The sequence below is a fragment of the Amblyomma americanum genome, chromosome 7, assembly GCF_052857255.1.
Source record: "Amblyomma americanum isolate KBUSLIRL-KWMA chromosome 7, ASM5285725v1, whole genome shotgun sequence".
Taxonomy (NCBI): Eukaryota; Metazoa; Arthropoda; class Arachnida; order Ixodida; family Ixodidae; genus Amblyomma; species Amblyomma americanum.
This window is the reverse complement of record NC_135503.1, coordinates 143,546,391-143,568,270: the sequence shown is the minus strand read 5'-3', so window position 1 is coordinate 143,568,270 and position 21,880 is coordinate 143,546,391. Positions and strand designations below refer to the sequence as shown.

The following is a 21,880-nucleotide window of genomic DNA, read 5'->3' as shown; positions in this document are numbered from 1 at the left end:
TCTGAACATAGAAAACATTTACAAGCGACTTTGAATTCTTTGCATAGTCCCTTTAAGGACATGGCTGATCGTGACCTTTGGATTTCGAAGAAATATGCACTGCAGTCTGATAACATCTACATAAATGAAAATCTGACACAAGCAAGAAAGAAGTTGCTTTGGCAGAGCAGACAGAGGGGCAAACAGCTGGGCTATAAGTTTGTCTGGATGCGCCGTGAGAAAATCTTTGCAAGGTGGGAAGAAGGAAATACTGCTATCAACATTGCAACGGAGAGTGATTTGGAAATAAATGAACTAATGGCTGAGTTCATGTCTTTTTTTGACTGGGATTCTCATGTAAACCAGGTTTTAAATGAAGAAGGGTGGATGCAGGAGTTAAGTTTACTGCATGTAAACATACGCTGCATAAAGAAAAACTGGGATCAGTTATGTGCTTATGTAAATAGCCGGCAGAAGAAGCCGTAATTGTTCTAACAGAGGTTAATCTCGATGCAACCCGACAAAGCATTTAGAGTCTTGTTGGGTACTCTCGTTACACTTGGTGTCGAGAAAACAGAACAGGAGGAGTGGTGATCGTGTTTGTTAACGATACCTGGATGTCATACGAAATTAAGGTGTCCATAGACAACGCAGAAATGGTTGTTGTTTCGCTTAACAAATTGAATACAACTTACACTGTGTGTGCAATATACAGACCAACCAGCAAGAGCATTACTTTATTCCTGGAAGAACTGAGCTCACTAGTAAAAACATATATGAATGAGAAGCAGTTTATTTTAGCGGGAGATCTAAATATAGATATAATGCAAGAGTCAAAGAGTGCAGTCAGAGACTATCTAGATCTACTGGCTGAATTTGGCTTAGTTAACCTTATTAATAAATGCACTAGAGAGGAATTTTTAGGTTCCAAGATAACTACATCGTGCATCGACCATATAGCCGTCCGCATGGCAAACTCTGCTCTTCAGGAGTAATTAAAATGAAACTCGCAGATCACTACTTTGTGGCACTAGTAACCATGACAGAAACTTGCAACCGAGAAGGCAATGCGAACATAAGACCTAAAACCAGGAAAATTTTAGACGACAGAAATGCAGACAGTGCCATTCAGAACACAAACTGGGACGCTTTGTTATCTTTAGATCACATGACGTTGTATAGTAAATTTCTTGCAAAGTTCCACCTAATATACGCGACATCATATAAATCGGTAAAAATTAAACAAAGAAAACCACACAACCACTGGATAACGCGGGAAATCATGGAGTTATGTTATTTAAAGGATAAAGCTTGGTAGAACTATAGAAAGGACCCAGAAAACACCGTACTTAGGCAAGTATTTCGCACATTGCGACATCAGGTAACAGCGAAACTGCGACTGGCTAAGAGAAGATACTTATCCCAGCAGTTCGCACTGAACCGGTACGGTGGAAAAAGGACATGGAAATTAGCAAACAGTTTAATGGGCCGAGTAAAACAGGCTACGATTGAGGAGACGATTGAAAAAAACTTTCCCAAGGAAGAAACACAGTCATTGTGTGAACTGTTTAACGACACATTCATTCACGCGACAGATGAGCTGCGCGTTGCTCATGGCACAAAACGTCTAGAATACAAGCCGACATGCACATGCGCACAAACAGCGTACCTTCCCGAGTTAACAGAGGCGGAGCTGTGGAACATCGTAAGTAGAATGAAGATGTTCGAGCCACCAGGTTTTGATAAGATCTGTGTGCGCGATGTGCACTGCAACTTTAGCATATTAAAATGCGTGACTCTCAAAATACTAAACGGCATACTAAAAACCGGAATAATGACCAGAGAATTGAAAATATCAATAGTGAGGCCTGTGTATAAAAGCGGAAAGAAAAATGACTGCACAAACTACATACCGATTTCTGTTATATCTGCTTTTGCGCATATTTTGGAAAACACGTGGCATCCGTTGTGTGGTCTTTTTGCGAGAAATATTTTTTAAACAGCCCAGCACAATACGGCTTTACAAAGGACCGGAACATAACTGCGCTCTTAGAAGAATTTTTGGATTACGTTAACACCGCAATAGAAAACAATCACCTTACATTAGCACTACTTTTAGACCTATCAAAAGCCTTTGGTGCTATTGATCACGCATTAATGTTGCAAAAGTTGGAGAACATGGGTTTCAGGGGACGATTTCTTCAACTCGTTCAGGGATATTTCACAGACAGATCACAGTGTGTTAGAATTGATGACAAACAGTGAATTTCAGGCGATCAAATTTGGTGTTCCTCAAGGAAGTACACTGGGCCCATTACTATTCAATATGTACGTCTCTGAAGTCGGTTTTTTGAAATTAACCTCAAGAATTTTTCAGTAAGCAGATGACACAGCACTAGCACTAGAATTCACTGATCTTCATTCTGGGAGTAAAAGGTTTCAGCAGTATTTGTGCAAGGTGATAAACTGGCTTGCCCAAAATTCAATATATTTAAATCAACCAAAAAACGAAGCTTCTCTGTCTTAGAAACCCGCACAAGCGAATGCCCCTAAATGAGCCACTTTTTTTACATGGCTCGCATTGTGATCCGTGCACATGTAATGCCATACCGTTTGCGCCTTCAGTTAAATATCTTGGAATAATATTTGATGAGCATGTAACATGGAATAATCATGTGCAGTATATATGTAACAGGCTTAGAACCGTGTCTGCGATGATGTACAACCTCAGAGGTAAGACTTCGATGCTCCTAAGGCGCATCATATTCAAGGCGCTGGCTAAATGTATTATAACCTACGGCATAGCATTGTATGGAACTTGCTCTGATCACAAAATGGGAGCCATAAATCGCATAATTAAAAGAAAACAGTAAACAGTATAACCTATGGCACTATGCTGGAGGAGGTTGATAAGGAGGAAAATACAATAGACTAGGCGTATTAGAAATGAGGGAACTATTTTATTACACAGTGCTCACACTTCATTACTTTACAAATGCTTTAAAAATGCCCGTCAAGAAAAACGCTGCCTTAAGAAAGATAGAAACTTATATTAAGCCACGATGCTTTACACATTATGGGAAAAAGATAAGGACATACTATGTTCCAAAAATAATAAATTAACTTGGCGAAGAGTTTTTTAATTTCAAAACTAAACGTAAAATGACTAAATCTATAAGAAAAAGGTGCTCATCCTTGCAGATAAATCACTGATGGCCTCTTGCATGCTGTATTCTACTTTCCCTGTTTCTTCACATTTTAGATTTGTTTAGATATCGAAATCCTTTTATTCAGCATTTTTTTTTCATAATAAGCCAGGAAAAAACACTGGGACAGGAACAAAAAGCTACTATCCTAGTAGCTTGACGGGGTTCCTGCCCCTGTCTTGGCATGGGTAGCAAACAACAGGCACTTATGTACAAAACTTAAATAACGCCATAATCATACACGCGCTCAAACACAACATCGCATGTCATTTACAGGTCAGATTAACAACAATAAGACAGAAAACATAAAAAGGATAGAACATTCAAATGCACATTTGTGTCAAATACACTCTTTGCCACTCCGGAATCATAAAAAAAAATAGCAGAGTTACATGCTTTGTGATATGAGGTATTCTTTCCATTTTTTCTTTGAGATGTTACATATGTAAATATTATTTGCTTCCAATAGATTAAGGTACTTCGGTATGTGGTACTGTAGTCTGTGTAGGCCATAATTTGTGCGTGAAAAGAGAATTGATCAGAATTCTCTTTTCCTAATGGGATAGGGTGCTTCTGGATTTTTCCTGAGATTACAAAGCTTTATAAAAGTGACGCTGTCATCTTTTATGGCTTCTTTGTATTTCATAATGAGGTTAACTTGGTGGACATGCTGTAAAGGAAGCACATTAAAGGCGGATAATAGTACTTGTGTATGGGCATCATAGGGAGCATTTGCTACGTGACGAATGGCTTTCTTCTGCAGCAGACGCAATTTGTTTATGTTGCGTTGGTTTGTGTCAGCCCAGATAAGGCTACAATAATTGATATGGGGGAGAAACAAGGAATTATAAAGCATAAGTTTAATTTTCACTGGAAGCATGTGCCGGAACCGAGAGAGCAAACCCGTAACTTTCGCTAGCTTTCCTGCCACATGGTCCACGTGCGTATTCCAACTTAAGTTTTGATTAAAGATTACCCCTAAGCTTTTAACTTCACTTGCTAGTTTTATTTCCTCTGATCCAAGCTGCATGTCGAGATCCCTAGTAATATTTTTTTGCACAGGCGCAAATAACAGAGCTTTTGTTTTGCTAGTATTGATTTCTAAACCGTTTGCTTTAGTCCACTGAAGCTATTTCATTAGTGTTGTATTTGCGGAAAGCCTTAAATCGTTTAAGTCATTCGACTGGAAGAAAAGGCTAGTGTCATCTGCATATATAATGAAATATGCATGTCTGCTAATATTTATTATATCATTTATATAGATGTTAAATAGTATCGGTCCCAATACGCTGCCCTGTGGTACCCCTGCAGTAATATTTAGTACACTAGAACACCATTCATTAATTACAACACACTGCTTGAGATGATTAAGATATGATTTAAGAAGTGTACCAGAAATACCGCGGAAACCATAATGGTCAAATTTGGTAGACAGGATTGTATGGTCGATTCTATCAAACGCTTTTGAGAAATCGATAAAAACACCCAACGTAAGTATATTTTCCTCAAAACCTTTAAGCAATAATTCTTTCTGCGTTAAGAGGGCCAACTCTGTAGATCGACCTTTACGAAATACAAATTGCTGCTCCGAGAGAATCATATGCTTGTCACAGAAAGACATTATTCTCTTGCATATAACCTATTCTAATTCTTTGGAAAAAATGGGTAGCACAGAGATTGGCCGATAGTTTGATAAATTGTTTTTGTCACCAGATTTATGTATAACACTTACTCTGGAACAGTGCATGCTTTCTGGGAAAGTACCTGCTTGTAAGCAAGCATTAAAGATAAAACAAAGTTGGGGTACTAGAAGGTCGAGGACATATTTTACAGGTTTGATATCTAAGTCATCAATGTCTCTGGCCTTGCTGTTCTTTAGATACATGAAAACAGAATATATTTCTTCATTAGTGCATGGCTCAAAGAATGCAGTTTTAGAATATTGTGAGCTTAAGAATGTTTTAGCGGCATTCCTGTCAACCGCGTGCGAACATGAGGAGAGAGTTGCAAAGTGTTCATTAAACTTTTCTGCAAGTTCTTCGCCCTCAAGTATTTCATCATTTGGTGTTAAACGAAATTCACCATTGTGGCGAGTGCCAGAGTTCAAGAGTTTTCCGAGTTCGCGCCATAAGACATCACTTTTTGTACAGGAAAAAAGATTTACAAAGTAAGTGTTTTTAATTTTACGTAAAAAGTTTGTTACATAATTCCTGTATTTTTGAAAGCTGCAAGGTCATCCAGGTTCTTTGTTTTTGTGCACTTCTCGTAAAATTTTTCCTTTCTTTTTATCATTACAAGGCATTTATCTGTAAGCCACGGCTTACGCAGTTTTTTACACTTCTTTACCACTTTAAGTTTAAGACAGGAATAGTAACATGTTTTGAAAAGGGCCATAAATCTTTCATAGGCTCTTTCAGCACATGTGCACTCAAACACTGGGTCCCAACATATGAGTGAAATTTCGTTTCGGAATATTTCTACAGTCTGCGTATTTATTTCTCGCAGAGTATATGTCTCCGAACAGAGTTTACTCCTTTTAAGAAAGTCGCCTGCTTTGCAGAACGTGTAGATAGGGAAATGATCGCTTAAGCTTGTCACAATTCTCCCCAATATTGCACAGTCATGAATGTTATTTGTCACAAGTAAGTCTAAAAGGCTTTCGGAGTGATGACTGATTCGTGTAGGTACAGATATAACATTGTGACAAAAATATGAATCAAGAAGTATCTTAAATTCACGTGCCGGCACTGTGTTTTCTAATAAATTAATGTTGCAGTCACCACCTAGAATCAAATGCATCTTATTAACAGTTGCAAAATTGAGCAACTTTTCCAAATAGCCGAAAAAATTGTTTATATTTCCTTGAGGGGGGCGGTAAAGGACTACAAAGAGTTTGCTTTTACCCTGTAGGGTTAGAACTTCATAGTCGTCATTAACTTCTGAAAATGCTGGTTGCAATGAACATGAAAATTTTTTCTATACTAACTGCAGCACACCACCGCCACGTCGGTTTTTCCTATTTAAATAAAAACTTCTGTATCCAGGCAGACTCAACACATCATCCTCACATGTGTACCATGTTTCAGTGATCATAATAAAATGAAAACTGAAACGGAATTCACTAAGGAACAGAGTGAGTTAATCTGCTTTGTTTCGCGCGCTTTGGGCATTACAGTGCAGGATGGTGAGATAGCTACTGTCGAGAGGGCAAGCGATATCTTTAGGTGCAGCCATAAAAACAACAAGAAAAGATAGAACAGATAAGTTTCTGTGTGCTGAAGGGGTGGAGACAGCATTGTGAATCTTGTGCAGATCAGCTTCACAGTCAATTCTTATCACACGAGAGGTTTCCGATTTACGTGCGTACACTCTGCCGTTCTTGACCCATGCAAAACGCCATTTCATGTGACGTTTCCTTCCGATCGTCATGCCTAGCAATTTTTTCAGCTTCGGGCACAGATGCTCGTTTAGAAAGACCGGTTCTTTCTCAGAGAAGCCTAGTTCATCTGATTCAAACTTCATCTTTTTTGCTTTTCCAAGAACGGCATTGCGCTTCGCACGATTATTGAATACCACCACAATGTTTGAGCCAAGTCCAGTTTTCTCCTGCTGCCTTTCACTGTCACTTCCATTGGATTTATTTCTGTCGGTGGTGGTATTCCGTGTAGGAACCCGATGGCACACTTGAACATCTTGTTCTGTTATTGGCTCTCTGACTACATCGCCAACCTTGGCGAGGATATCAAATAGGTTTTCATTTTCTTTTTGGGGAATCCCTTTAATTTCAATGTTATTCCGACTGGAGTACTGCTCCTGTGCAGTGATTCGCAACGAGTTTTCATTTGCAATTTTTTTCAGTTGTTGAAGCGCATCTGTCATTTCAGCATTAATTGCTCTGAGAGCAGCGTTTTCTTTCATCAAGTTACCACACTCCTTTCGGAAGTCCTCAACGTCTTGGTTCATGTGTTCTAGACTGGCTTTTAGCTCACGGATTTCTTTGAGCATCTCGCGTTTGAAGTCAGCCAGTTCAGTTCCCATGGCAAATTTCACTGCGCTTGCAAGGCTCAATACTAAAAAATGTTTGACAACAGATGGCAGCAAAGGCAACAGAAAAACTACCGGCAGGAAACAGCCAAAACTCAAGAGTTCCAACCTGTGAACAAGTCGAAAAAATGAGCTTCCGCTCTGTCCGTCGCCTCCGTTGCCAAGTGAGAGCTGAGTCGCTGGCGTCGTCCTTTTCAAGGCAGGTGAAGCGGACCACGTGGTTCCACGCTGGGCTTGCTGACGCCAGTCTGCGCTGCTGCCTCCGTTAATCAGCTTGATCGGCACTCGATAAAGGTGAAGGCTGGCCGGGTGCGCCTGTGAACAAGTCGAAAAAATGAGCGTCCGCTCTGTCCGTCGCCTCCGCTGCCAAGTCTGGCACATTTCAAGCTGTTATTGTTACGAGGTGGCAAGCCAAGGGAAGCATGGCATGATGACAGAATGAAGATAGGATTTGTTGTTGTTGTTGTTGCCTGAAGGATGACGGCACATACCCACGGTGGGGGATTGGATAGGATTTAATGGCTAAGGCCGTAGCGCGAGTACTCCGTCCCGCGCCACTGCCCTCTTCTTCGTCTTCATAACATTATGATGTCCTGTGTTCATTTTTGGTTGCCTTTTTTACTTGTATTCCTATTTGCTCAATATGTATACATATTCCTTTTCTTTTTTGCATAATATGCTTGTACTGTGTGCCTAATGTCATTGCTTTATGTGTAATTGTTTTGTGCACATTCGGTGATTCAGCGTACTGCCTGAACAACTAACAGGCACTCTGTGCTTAGGTTGGACAGGAAAGCTCATGTGCTAAACAAAGATGCATAAACATTGATTTGATTTGATGTGAGACAGGCGGGCTTTCCTTAAATTAGCCAACAGACCACGCGTCACGCCGAACGGGCGATGGCGTTCCATAGACTCCCTGGCAGTGCTGCAACACGCTGTCGCGTTCCACTCTTAAAGGCGAAGCTTAAGCGTCCTCCAATTTTTTATAAAGCCAGCCGTATCGCCCGCTTCGCAATGGGAGCCGCCGGTACGCCTCACTTCAGTTAGTTCCCGCGCTGCGGCGCTACCAAGATGGTTGGACTGCTTGCGTCATGCTTGCCAACGGTCGCACGGTGCTGGCGTTATCTGTCCTGCTCCTATACTACAGACCTACACCACGCCTCGGTCAGATTCCTGCTTCGTAGCCCTTCTTGCGTAGATCTCGATTCATCCACGGCGCAGCACTTTTTCCAACGACAATCGGTTGGAGCAGCAGCTAGAGCTCGCCGTTTGCAGAGGCGTTTGCTCAGGCGTTTGCTCCGCCTATCACTTGAGGATGCTGTTCCTTGCCAGACGAATAGAGCGTTGTAAGTTGTTACGTTTGTTCGTTTCGTTGCACCATGATTGACGAAAATTAGAAAATTGTTTTGCGCGGATAAATGCTGTGGCCCACGACGCTGACGAGGCGTCCTCGCAGTAGCACTAAAATGACACCAGTTAATTATGGCAAGCACGGCTGCTGCTTTCAGTTTTGGGCGAAATGTGGGAAATTTTGAGCTCGTTTGTTGGAAAGAAGGGGACGTTCACGTGCATTTATTTATGAAGTATTTACAACTCTTTACAGCAATAACATATACAATACTTTGCACGTGTCTGCTGCTATATACAACTCTGTGTTTATAGCCATTTACATTTCAAGAATCTGTGTATTTGCTTGCATTGACACTAATTTATAGACATCAGAAATATGCATTGTTGCGCAACCACAATTTTGTACGCTCGAGGACAAAATGCGCGAGCGGAACATAATGTCACCGCAAGCCGGCTGAAAGGGCAGAAGGGCACACCAGGACTAGCCAGGCAGACACACTCAGCGAACGAACGCACGAGCCGGGGAAGACAAAGAAGACCAGCGGATGCTGTCGCACCGCATGGCGGCGCCGGTAAATGGCTAACACTGTAGAAATAACAACAGTGAACGAAACGAAACAAACCTATCGCTCATCTGGGCAACCAGTTCGTCAGCCCTCGCGTGTTTGATCGCCCTCTCCTGCGTCCTGAAGGGACAACGACCGTAGAATAAACGGGGATGCTGCGCCGAAGAAACGCTGCCTTGTTGTTCGGCCTTTACGGTGACTGCGCCTGAAGATGTGCTCAAGCGGACTTGATTGCGATTTTATATCCGTCATTTCCTTCAAGCACTTTTTTAGTTTTGCATCGTTTTATTAGTGCCTGGTTGTAGTCATGACCAGGCAGAACGTCCTAAACGTTTCGGCATCCGCTGCTGCGCCGTGTACTTGCAACTGGAGTTCTTTTCGCTTCTTAAAGCAATCATAGCTGCAGCCTGCCACGCACAGATAAAAATCTATCTAGTTGTCGTGACGATGACAGCTTAGCTCACAAAAATTAGAGCTACGATTTGAAAGCTATTGCTACTAGGCAGTTTCGAAAAATGCCTTCTCGGGAAGATATATCATTCGTTCTTTATTTCATTCTCCTATTTTCCTTACTCAACTTAATTGAATCGCGAATCAATAGAGTCAAACTTATTACTAACTACCCTTAACCTATGATTTCATATTTCTGCCTGCAGTTTCAGTACCTCGCCCGGAATGGTTCAGCGTTGTAGCAGCTAAAAGACAAACATGATTCGAACAAGTCGCCATAGCCTTTCATTACAATGCCAACGCCGCTGCACCGCACTCTGTGGCTCCTTTTAAAACCAGCGCCTGCAGCGGCTCCACGGTGAGCAGCGCCACGAACGGCGTGCTCTATGACGCGTCCATACTTGACAGGCAGCCTGATTAATATGAGGGATGCAAAGCGCCGCCTCACGAAGAAAGAGAGAACGTTTAAAAAAATTGTCTTCGTCTGATTTCCGTCGTCAGGCGCCACTGAGATGGCACTCTCCCTCACAGATGTAGAGCAGGCGCGAAGGCTAGCCGACGGGGAGAGCAGGAAAGGAGAGGGCGTTGGACGGTCGGATCGGCCCTACTCCGCAGGCATTGTAAAAATAGAGGAGGCGCTGGTCCAACAGAAGGACTATCCAGCGCCAGTCCGCGCTTCAGTGGTTATACCAGTTATAAGAAACTGCACATCTCCAACCAAAAATGTTAAAGGGACACTGAGGAGAACCCTATCAAATTTTTTTTGTTAGCAATATCTGATAGTTCGGCATTTTATGGCTTTGTTGACGCTTGTCCGGGAGCGAAATATGCATTTATTTCAATAATAATAATATTGGTTTTGGTGGAAAGGAAATGGCGCAGTATCTGTCTCATATATCGATGGACACCTGAACCGCGCCGTAAGGGAAGGGATAAAGGAGGGAGTGAAAGAAGAGAGGAACAAATAGGTCCGTAGTGGAGGGCTCCGGAATAATTTCGACCACCTGGGGATCTTTAAGGAAATTTGGATTCGAAGCTGAAAACTTTTTTCCCGCCGCTCCGATTCAAACTCGAAAACTCTTATGACGACACGTAGAACTCTTATGACGACACAGAACGGAGTGACGTGAAACATGACGTAAACGGAGACTCCGTGATTTCTGGCCGCTAGCGGTGCGGTCTAGCAGCTGCCGAAATGAAAGCTACCGCCGCCGCACGTTGAAGGCATCTATCGGGGGTCGCCACCGTCGCTTCGTTTACGTTTGCACCGGCATCTTGCCAGCGTTACGATGGATCCCGTTCCCGAACCCGACGACGTAGTTCTCGCAAAAACTCTGGCCTGCATTTCAGCGACCTCAGCCACACAGAGCGTGCGATGCTTTTGAGGGAGCACGGTTAGGTTAGGCGCCGGAGGGGGGTTTCCCCCTTCCTCAGAGAGCAGCCGTTGCAAACTAAATATCATAACCCCAGTGCGGGGAGTCGCGAGGGGTGCGTTGCGCCCATCGGAGGCTGGCCGGGGCTTTGGGGCCAACGGATTGTGATTCCTTGAATAGAGCGATTGCACGGCGCAGCAGGCAGCGTCGAGGTCTCCCACGGTTGCAAGGGCCAAGTTATTCATTTATTTTTTGCCACAAAAAAACAAATGGGTGCTCGAGGGCGGTCGCGTTTAAAGTCGGCGGCTTGAAACCAAAGCCGGCGCACGACGCTTCAACGGCTTCCGCTAGATCGAACGGGTCCACTGGATCTGGCTCTCTCGCCAACTTGCATGTACCTTCAGATATGTACTGTGAATGGATTAAAATAGCCGAGCTCGAAAAGAATAGCTCCGCCGAACTGCCGCAGCTATTCAATATAACGCGCACCTCGCCGCGGAGCCAAATCAGTCTGGCCGGGCCGGCGGCGGCTGGCGCACTCAGCGCGAAATAGATACATGCGCCAATCTCCCCGCCAATGCGGTCAGAGTGCGCCGAAGTCGCCGAACGCGTCGGCGGTCAGGCGCATTTGGAGTATAGAGGGTCTCGCTTTGACCGACGTGACTTCGCTGTGCAGGACGCGCGCGCGCGCGCATCGCCGCAGCATAAACGCGCCTTCACAAAGCCTGCACCTAACTGCTAACCAACGTATTCAGCGGCGGCATCCATGGGAGCCACTGAAACCCCCCGCCCACTCACTAAATAAAAGAAGTCTGGTGCGGAGGTTCGGAATCGAACCAGGGCCTTCAGCGTTTGAGGCCGAAACGCTACCGCTCCGCCACGATGGCTCGAGGTACAGCCGACAATAAAGGCGCGTCTAGTGAATGCACTCTTCTGATGCAGAAATCTCCGCGCTTTCGCTAGGTATATCTTGGCCTAACAGAGCTAGGCCAGCAGCAATTTTTCTGAACTGCCTTGTACCTTGTCTTCCGTCCCTAATAAACGATTTCCGGGGGGCGCTGCAAGCAGCCGTCTCGAACTGACGCACGTTCGCATCGCTCCGACTTTTCGAAGCTTTTTGGCCCAGACGTTTTTGGGCTAGGCTCCCAAAAATAGATGGGCCAGTGCCATAGTGTTCCTTGTCACCTGTGGACAACAGTTTCAACGCTTCCATGTCGAAGACTACCACAAGAAACCGTCCGGATACATCCGATACGCCCACCGCCGATGCCGCCAACATGGCTCCCGGGGAGCCGCAGCAAGCCGCCGAGGCAACATCGCTTCGTAGCGGCACAGATAACGCGGCGCAATCTGTCGCTGTGCTTGACGCCGACGCAAGCATGATGGACGACGAATCCAGCCAAGTGGTTGCGGCGATACCTGTCTCCAATCCCTTCTCTGTTCTTTCCACGGAAAACATGCCTGGAAATAACCATTCTGAGGTAGGATCTTGCACTTTTCCATTTTCGAAATTTGCCAAGCAGCCTAGGATGGGGTTAGTCACTTCTCAGATAACTCAAGAAAACGCTCGCTAGGTGAACAAACGACACGGCGTAAAATTTGGCCGCTCGCAGACAGCAATAAATGGTTGCTACGCGGATACGCATTTTCAATCGCGGGGCCCTTCCTCGGCTCCCATGGTCACCACATTCGGCAGAACCGATCACTCGGCTGATAATGACCACTCTGAAGAGGATGACTGGCAGCCTGTTAGGCGAAAGAACAAAGCTACAGCTGCCGATCCAACCTGTGTTAAACATACTGTGATAATGAAGCTAACTTCACCTGGACAACTAGGCTCACTCCCCGCACACTGACTGCACAGAGCCATTGCCGATGAGCTTCAAAAAATCCATTTTCACTCAGGCTTTCAAGTACGGCCTCTTGAAAGAAGCAATCAGTTTGCGGTCGACGTATCGCATACGCATGCCAGGGACCATCTTCTCGGACTGCAGTCTGTCTTAATTTCTGGAAAACCTACATCTATACAAGCCTATGAAACCATTCGCTCCGGCCAGATCCGCGGGGTCATATATCGGGCCAACGGGCTAACAAGCGAACAGCACATGGCCAACCTCACGTGCTACTCGTGCAAGGTAATCAGTGCCAGGCCATTGGGCAAGAGCGGAGCAGCTCTCATCACATTTGAGGGCTCCAGTCTTCCCCGCAAAATCCATCTATACAGCATACTCCTGCCGGTCATACCTTATCACCCGAAATCTGTCATATGTGAGACCTGTCATAAAATCGGACATAGGACAAATTCGTGTCCACTACTCGACCAACGTCGATGCTCGTTCTGCGGTCGCCCCGCACATGGCAACCTCGAGGTATGCCCGACAGAACCACTATGCCGTAATTGCGGAGGTCAACACGTAGCTACAGACCCGAAGTGCCCTGTTCGGCGACAGACTACCAAAACCCTGAGGAACGGCATTGTCCGCCGAATCCGAGTATCGCGACGAAAGGAGCGCAAGCAACAAGCCGAGCTTCTACATGGTAACGAAACGTTTTCGACGGCTGCGCACAAGAGCCCTGCCAGCGCACAGCGATCACCCTCGGAGCAAATTGTGCTTGTTAAGGAGGACTTCCCTCCAATACAAAGTCAGCCGTTACCAAAGGAACGAGGCAGTGAACATAAAACTAGAGGGAAAAATGCGCACGGCCGCTCTACACGAACTGAGAGCACTAGTCTAAGGAATGCCACACCTCCATCCCTAACGAGATCTCTTGAGCATTCCGCGACGTCGCCAAAGCAAGCACACATACACCGTGCTTATGCTGAAACTCTCCGTGCTACACAGCGCGGTGCAGAAACGCATCTGGCGCAAGATCGCTCACGCACGGTGCACTTAGATGAAGACCAACTCAAGCACATTATCGAAATGGTCACTACTGAGGTCCAGTTTCAAAATGGCGGGCACTAGCGCGAAACCTCATGACATTTTTGCTTCGGACTCTCCTATATGGTTCTTACAATGGAACTGCCGGGGAATCCGTCGCAAACAAGCTGAACTTCAAAGGAGACTGTCCATCACGCCGACGCTTCCTCTAGCTATCCTGCTTCAGGAGACTGGTACTAATAGGCCCAATCTAATAGGGTACAAACCTTACTGCACCCCTTCCATAGAGCACCGACGTCCTGGGCCAGGATCGCGATCCGCGAATCCAGTAGCCTATGGGCAGGCATGCGTACTTGTTCTCTCTCGCGCTGCCCACACCGAGCTTGATCGTCCGCGTGGTGCACGCAGACGCGAGAGGTAGCGGGAGTGCGCCTTACATTAGAAGGGGACCAACAAGCATTGGTTTTTCCGGTTTATGCCAGATCCTTCGGTACTACGACATATCGAGTAGATATATCTTTTATACAACACTTCTTAAGGATATATCCCCAGGATCGCGTTATAGTTGGGGGTGATTTTAATGCCATGCACACCAGCTGGGGATATCATCGCTCAGATGCTAGGGGAAGGCATCTATGGCAGCACATTGTCAAAGACAAACTGACCATCGTTAACGACCTTACGTTGCCCAGTCGCTGTGGCCACCACAAAGGTCAACAAGACACTTCTCCAGACCTGACACTTGTTTCCCATCCTAATGAGATCATATGGTCACGGGCTGATGTCATGGGCAGTGATCACTATCCCGTGGTGGTGTCATGGGCCCCTCGAGGGCGAAAGTCACTAAAGCGGCAACAACGCCATCGAATAGAGGAGCACGTCTCATGGGACGATTTTCGCAGAATGCGTGGTGAGGTGAACGTTCCCACAGAATTAGACGAACTCATTACTCAGATCAACGGTGCCAAGAAGAAAGCCACAACGAAGCTTTTAGTTAAATACGATGCCCCAAAGCCGGACTCCCACCTTTTGAGTCTGTGGAATCGTAGGCTTCGTGCTCTCAAGGCGTACCGCCGCTCTGGTCGGACATCCCACCGTAGGCGCGCCCTCACCCGCATTACTAAAGAGGTCGAGCAGTATACTATGCAGCTCGCGCTCCAAGATGGGCAGCTGCTGTGCCACTCGCTCAATGGAACAGTTAACTTGTCGAAGGCCTGGCACATATTTCGAGCAGTCCTTTGACGCAAAAGGCCGATTCGCTCTTCCCAAGGCATGGCCCTGAAATTGAACGTCTCCCCGGCTGATCTAGCTATACAAGCAGGGAAGGTCTTTTTTCCCCAACCTGAAAAGGTGGATGCCTTGCCTGCGGACCCCGTCTCAGATACATCGAATGATTACGACGTTCCCTTCACATTAGACGAACTGGAGGCAGCCTTGTATGACCCAAACCATAAAAGTGCCCCGGGACCGGATGTTGAACGCTATTCAACACTTCTTAACCTTCCCAAATCACATAAACTTGCCCTGTTGAAAGTATTCAACGAATGCTGAACCAACGGTGCTCTTCCCCCTGCCTGGAAGGAATCAGTTGTCATACCAATTCCAAAACCCGGTAAGCCAAGTCGGACATTACAAGACCTCAGGCCGATATCGCTGACGTCCAACCTTTGTAAAGTCATGGAACGTATGGCTCTGAGAATACTTGAATGGTACTTAGACAAGTTCAGCGTCCTGTCTCCTATGCAAGTAGGTTTTCGACGAGGACTCTGCGCGCAAGATATTCTCAGAAGGCTTCATAACGACGTTCTCGCATACCCTAGCAGCGCACAGCTCCGGGTGGTTGTTGGGGTTGACGTCAAAAAGGCTTTTGATTCCGTGCCCCACTCTACCATACTTCAACGGCTCCAGGAAGTGGGGATAGGCGGGAACCTCTACCGCTTCGTGAAAGCGTTTCTTGCGGACAGAACTTTCTCGGTAATGGTTGGGGATACTCAGGGTGCACGGCAACCTAACCGAACCGGCGTACCCCAAGACGCCGTCATATCTCCGGCTCTTTTTAATATCGCGATGTCAGGTCTTCCGCCAATTCTAACGTCGATACCCGGTCTTAATTTTGCCGTGTATGCGGACGATATAACGCTCTGCGCCAATTCTGGGTCCCCTGCGGAGCAGGAATTAGCCTTGCAGACAGGCCTTAATGCCGCCCACGACTACATCAAGAAATGTGGCATGAAAACCTCTCCGGAAAAAACCGAGTACGTGGCTGTCATTAACGGTCCGCGGCTGCGAGCCGAGGCCGAACGAAATCTTATTTCTCTTCATTTAGGGGACTCGGTTATTTGCCGGAAACAAACAATCCGTATACTCGGAATGCTTATTGACGAGGATGGAGGAGCCAAAAGCTGGATTCATAACACGGTGCTTAGTTGCCATCAGGCTTTACATCTTATGCGCCGCGTCACTGCGCGTGGGTGGGAATCAAAGAGGTGGGACTCCGTCAGATAGCCCTGACACTCACAACATAAAAAATACTGTATGCATATTCCTACATGCGGCTTAACGCGACCCAACGCCTTCAGCTTGAGCGAATCAATCGGAAGGCGATGCGCCTTGTTACTGGCCTACCACAGTTCTGCCCAGTAGAGGACCTACACGCATGCTGCAAAATCAATGCCCTACAGGATGTGGCAGAGCAGCACTTCCAAGCCCAGCGTGTCCGTCTCTCCACAACGGCGGCTGGCCGTCAGATCCTGCGGGCATTAGGCTACAACACTGACAAATTAGAGCTGCTGTCATCTCCTGCCCCACCATGGGAACTAATCGATTTAGTAGAGGGTATGCCACTACCAAAGAACATGAGTTCAGCTAATTCCCAAAGGCGCAAAGCTGCCGCTAAACGTCACGAGAAGATGTCACACAAGCTAGCCCAGGAAGGGGCTATCCAACTATATACTGACGCCGCTCAGTTTCAACTTGGCGCCGCAATAGCTTGTCACGACTATGAGTCAGATACCACAATAGTTGAACGGCTCTCCGAAGAACACACTGTCACTAATCTCGAGCTCATTGCCATACGCCTTGACATCACTCGAATAGTAGATCGACAGGATCCGGCTCCATGCACCTACCATGTTTACACTGATTCACAAGCAGCGTACACCGCATGCCGCGCAGGGGGAGCAGACTATGCCGTTCTTAGCGCAATTCGAACGGAAGCCCGACGCCTGCGAGAGGAGGGCTACACTATTGTTATTAGATGGATTCCTGCACACGAAGGAATCACTGGAAACGAAAAGGCACACCAGGCAGCGCGCGCTGCAGCTCTTTCCGCACCTTTGCCTGGATGCACACTCGTTTCCGCTTCTTAGGCCCGTGATGACGTTGCACATCCGTCGTCACCTCCTATGGATAGGGCCGAGACATGGCATCGCGCACAATGCTATCGCCGCCGCATCCTCCAGCACGTGGCGAACCGTGAGCAATTATACCGCCGCCCACCTAGAACTTTCCGAAGGGTAGAGGCGGTACTCCTCCGCCGCGCCCAGACTGGCCAGCTTCTGTCGCCAGCAAAGCTCAACTTCATCAACCCGCACTCATACCCGACCCCTCAATGCCCGGCATGCCCGGCCAGAGGCACGGCCGAACACCTTTTGTGGCGCTGCCCTGCTTTTGACGTGGTGCGGGAGCGAACACTTCAGTCCCTGGGCGGGCACCGACCTGGCACCTTGCAGGAATGGGTCGATCCACCATTACACATCGGATCATCGGACGCACTCCGGCTCTGGCGGGCTTTTCTCCTATACTTCAAGGAAGAAGAAGGGCCTGGCCGTTTCTTCGCAGAGCCGACCACAGGACCACCCCACTTCGAAGAAAAAGTGGAGACCGGCCCTCCTCCCCCTCCCCCACCTCCACCCCCATGAAGCCCCTCATTTCTGCCGCAAGGCTAGGCCTATTTTATGCAGAAATAAAGACGTATAAAAAAACGATTTCCGTTAAGTAGTTTGAAGTTGACTGGCACAGCCAGGAATGTTTCGCCGGGCAGGCGTGCGAATACACAAGTGCTGCCTTGTACGATCACCGACCATCGTGCCATCATACCTTTTCATCGACCGTGGCGATCATCTGACAAGCCTTAACAGGCTCCTTCAAAGGTTAACTAGCACTTGAAGCGGCACTTGGAGTTCCTCTGCTGTTCGGCGCTTGTAAATCGAAGCGCGTCAAAAACAAAACCACGGGGCACGCAAAGCTCATAGACGCGAAGCGCCATAACAAATCGAAACTCTCCTGGCCGCCTGTGGCGCCGCCAAGCATCCGTTTTCTTTGCTTCAAACATTCAGGTTGTCTTTTGCCTGCCTTCCTTGTGTGATAAAAGTGCACTATTGGTTTTAAAACAAAACTTACTTCAATATTGATCTGCGCAACCTACCTTGGTCAGCCTCAGAGATTCGCGAAACCAAGTAGGAGGGAAAATTCCTCCAAGGTGGCGTCTCTTGTCCTATGGCGTCACCAACCACGCTTGTACTTGCGAGATTGGCCTGTGGTGGCGATACCTGTATTTTGGTTTTTGCTATTTTCTACCTTACAAGAGCTTTGTTTTCAGTAAGAGCGGCGTTTTTGTGATCAGGAGCTGGTATTCTATCGATACCAGCCAACATCAATTTCTCCTCAGTGTCCCTTTAACTTTAACCCAACGTTTCCAAGCCGACACGGCTCCTTAATCAGGGGTGACTGAGGTAGTAGTAGTAGTAGTAAGCGGTTGACAGGGGAAGAGGAAAGGAAAGTGCACGGGTCTGTGACTGATGTTAACGCACCACCACCACTGCCGGCGTGCAGATAGAGAGAAGGATATGTAGAGTTTCAAAGGAAAGAGGGAAAGGGGGAGTATAGAGATGCGGGCGACGCAGTCGTATCAGTCAGCTGCCTTGGGCTAGCAATAGCCGTCCAGGCCCGTCTCCTCCAGGAAGGCGAGGAGAGACCGGAGCGCCTTGGAAGCGTTGGGACCTGTGGGGAAGAGGAGGGTACTGGCCGAGTCAGATGGAAGGCTCAGGTTCCGGTAGCAGGCAGCCAGCTTTGCCTGGTGGATGGCCAAGGCAGGGTAATCGAGGAGGAGGTGATCGGTGGTCTCCTCTGTATGGCCGAAGCGGGAGCAGTCCGCCGTAAGAGCCAAACCCTCGCGATGGAGCCTAGCCCCGGTCCAGGAGCATCCGATGCGGAGCCGGAGGAGGACGGACCTCTGCCGTCTGGTGAGTCCTTTATCTGGCAGGCGGTGAGAGGGTGTCCCTTGGGCAACCCTGGGGTCGGGGTGCTCCATTAGTAGCTGCCGCTCCGTGACGGTTCTGGCAACATCCAGGGGCACCACAGCAGTAGAGCAGGGGGTACAGCTTCCGTGGGCAGCCTTGGCCAGAGCATCTGCTTCCTCATTGCCTGGGACTCCGACGTGGCTGAAGATTCAGGCCAGGGAGAGTGAGCAGACACGGGAACAGATGCCGTCCAGTCTGGCGGCTAGCTTGCGTACGACGGGTAGCCGGCTCCGTGGCTCTTGCAGAAGCTGGAGGGCCACCCTGGAGTCGCTCAGAATGGCCGCAGACTGCAGTGCGGGGTGGGACTCCAGGATGTCGGCAGCCAGGTGGAGGGCCGCCAGCTCTGCTGTGGTGGAGCTGGCCACGAACGGAAGTCTGGCCTGCCGGCTTTCTCCCAACGAAGGTGCGGTGCAGGCAGCCGCAGCAGACGGGCAGGCACCCATGAGGACCGACCCGTCCGTGTATAGCTGCGTGCAGCCGGCCAGATCCTCCTCCAGGGTCGCTGCTGCTTCCTGCCGGAGGCCAACTGCAGGGGGTGAGCCGCTTCGGCTTGGCGCCCCGTGGTGGCATGAGCACCCGGAACAGATGGCCCAGGTACGGTCATGGAGGGGGAGGAAGGTGCTCCGGCTGTCCACCCACCAGCTGCTCGAGCTCCTGGGCAACCTTCCCCATTCGCGAATGAGGGTGGCCGAGGAGGCGCTCCAGGAAGGGACGTCCGTCCGGGGCGAGGTGCAGTCGCTCAGCATGGCGGAGCGCCGTACGTCCGCTGGGCCGGCAGCATCATGGGCCACACGCCGGCCTCTGCAAGTGTGGCCGGGACCTGGGAGCCACGGGGAAGTCCCAGATACAGACGGACTGCAGCCCTCTGGGATCGCTTCGATGGCCAGCTGCTGGTGGATGGTCATCTGGACCAGCGGGAGTGCATACAGGAACTGAGCCCCTGCCATGGCCTGGAAGAACCGGAGCCCCATATGTGGGGTGACGCCGTTCCCCCCAGCCAGGAGACTCCGGATGGCGCGACGACTGAGGGCAGTAGCTAGCGTCTTTTAAGTATGGAGGGGAGGGGGTGGGGTGAAAAGAACGACAGCTGTGTCGCGCAAGACGCGGGGGAGGGGGAGGGGTTTTAGGCTGTTAGTCACGCTGGCGCACTGCAGGGAGATGCTGAATGGCGACTTTTTTTCGTTGCGTTGAAGAGCGAAGTCCCTGGGCATATACTGGGGCAGGTTTCCTTTTGTGCGGTTGATATTGTTCGGGGTGGTTTGGATATGCCAGGATTCCAGAAGGAGCCTCTTGTGGTAATTTGTTTCGGTTCCGAGGATGCGGGTCTCTTCAAAGTTGATTCTATGGTCTGAGTCCTCGGAATGTTCGGCTACTGGATTGCGCTCTCTTGCGAATTTGCGGACGTCGTTCTTATGTTGCCGAATTCTTTCTTTGAAATTTTTGGTTTCGCCGATGTAGCTTGCGCCGCTGGCGGCGCATGGAATTTGGTAGACAATGCCTAAGGATCTTTCTCTCGGCGGCCGGTCTTTGGGAACAGGTAGGCAAAGCGCAACAGTGTTTGTGGGCTTGTGTGCAACCTGAGGACCAGATTTTTTCAGGATTCGGGCGATAGTTTCGCTGACGCCTCCGACATAAGGTAAAGTGACGTATTTTGGTGGTGGCGTTGGTCTTTGTGCGTTGATTTCTTGACGAATGTTGAGTTTTTGACGTCGAATGGTTTTTCGAATAAAGTCTTTTGGGTAGCCATTCATGATGAGTTCTTTGAATATCGTGCGTTGTTCTTTTTTTTCTGTCAAGTTCTGTGCTGCAGTGTGCCTCAATTCTTCTGAACAGCGTCTTCACCACTGATGCTTTATCGACTATCGGGTGGATTGAAGAGAAGTGGAGATACCAGCCTGAGTGGGTTGGTTTGCGGTATTCGGAGAATTGAAGGGTATTGTCGTTTCGGGACACGAGGACGTCCAAAAACGGCAGGGAGTTTTCTTGTTCCACCTCTAGCGTGAACTGAATGTCAGGTTCTACGGAGTTTAAATGACGAAGGAAATTTTGAGTCTCAGATTTTTTGATGACGGCGAAGCCGTCGTCGACATACCTGAGGAAAATCTTTGGTTTCGGGTGGAATGAGTTGAGGGCTGGCTGTTCGACGTGTTTCATTGTTAAATTGGCCATGACGACAGAGATGGATGCTCCCATTAGTGTTCCTTCCACTTGTCGGTAAAATTTCCCGTTTGACGAGAAGTATGTGTTTGATTGGCACAACTCCAGGAGGCGACACACATCATTTACACTCAGCGGGTTTCGTGCGCTGAGTGTGTCGTCGCGTTGTACACTCAGCGCACGAACCCCGCTGAGTGTAAATAATGTGTGCCGCCTCCTGGAGTTGTGCCTATCAAACACATATTTCTCGTCAAACGGGGAATTGTACCGACTAGTGAAAGGAACACTAATGGCAGCTTCCATCTCTGTCGTCATGGCCAATTTAACAATGGAACACGTCGAACAGCGAGCCCTCAACTCATTCCACCCGAAACCAAAGATTTTCCTCAGGTATGTCGACGACTGCTTCGCCGTCATAAAAAAATCTGAGACTCAAAATTTCCTCCGTCATTTAAACTCTGTAGAACCTGACAATCAGTTCATGCTAGAGGTGGAACAAGAAAACTCCCTGCCGTTTTTGGACGTCCTCGTGTCCCGAAACGACAATGCCCTTCAATTCTCCGAATACCG

General features: G+C 48.0%; 1 protein-coding gene across 1 annotated transcript; it reads left to right on the top strand.

Annotated features, from left to right (window-relative positions):
• Positions 1 to 15,583: 15,583 nt before the first annotated feature.
• On the top strand, positions 15,584 to 17,314 carry LOC144098129 (uncharacterized). The gene is made up of 2 exons (XM_077630667.1): positions 15,584 to 16,118; positions 16,484 to 17,314. The coding sequence occupies exons 1-2, from the start codon at positions 15,594 to 15,596 to the stop codon at positions 17,219 to 17,221; spliced, it is 1,263 nt and encodes a 420-aa protein (XP_077486793.1). The 5' UTR covers positions 15,584 to 15,593; the 3' UTR covers positions 17,222 to 17,314.
• The last annotated feature ends 4,566 nt before the right edge of the window (positions 17,315 to 21,880 follow it).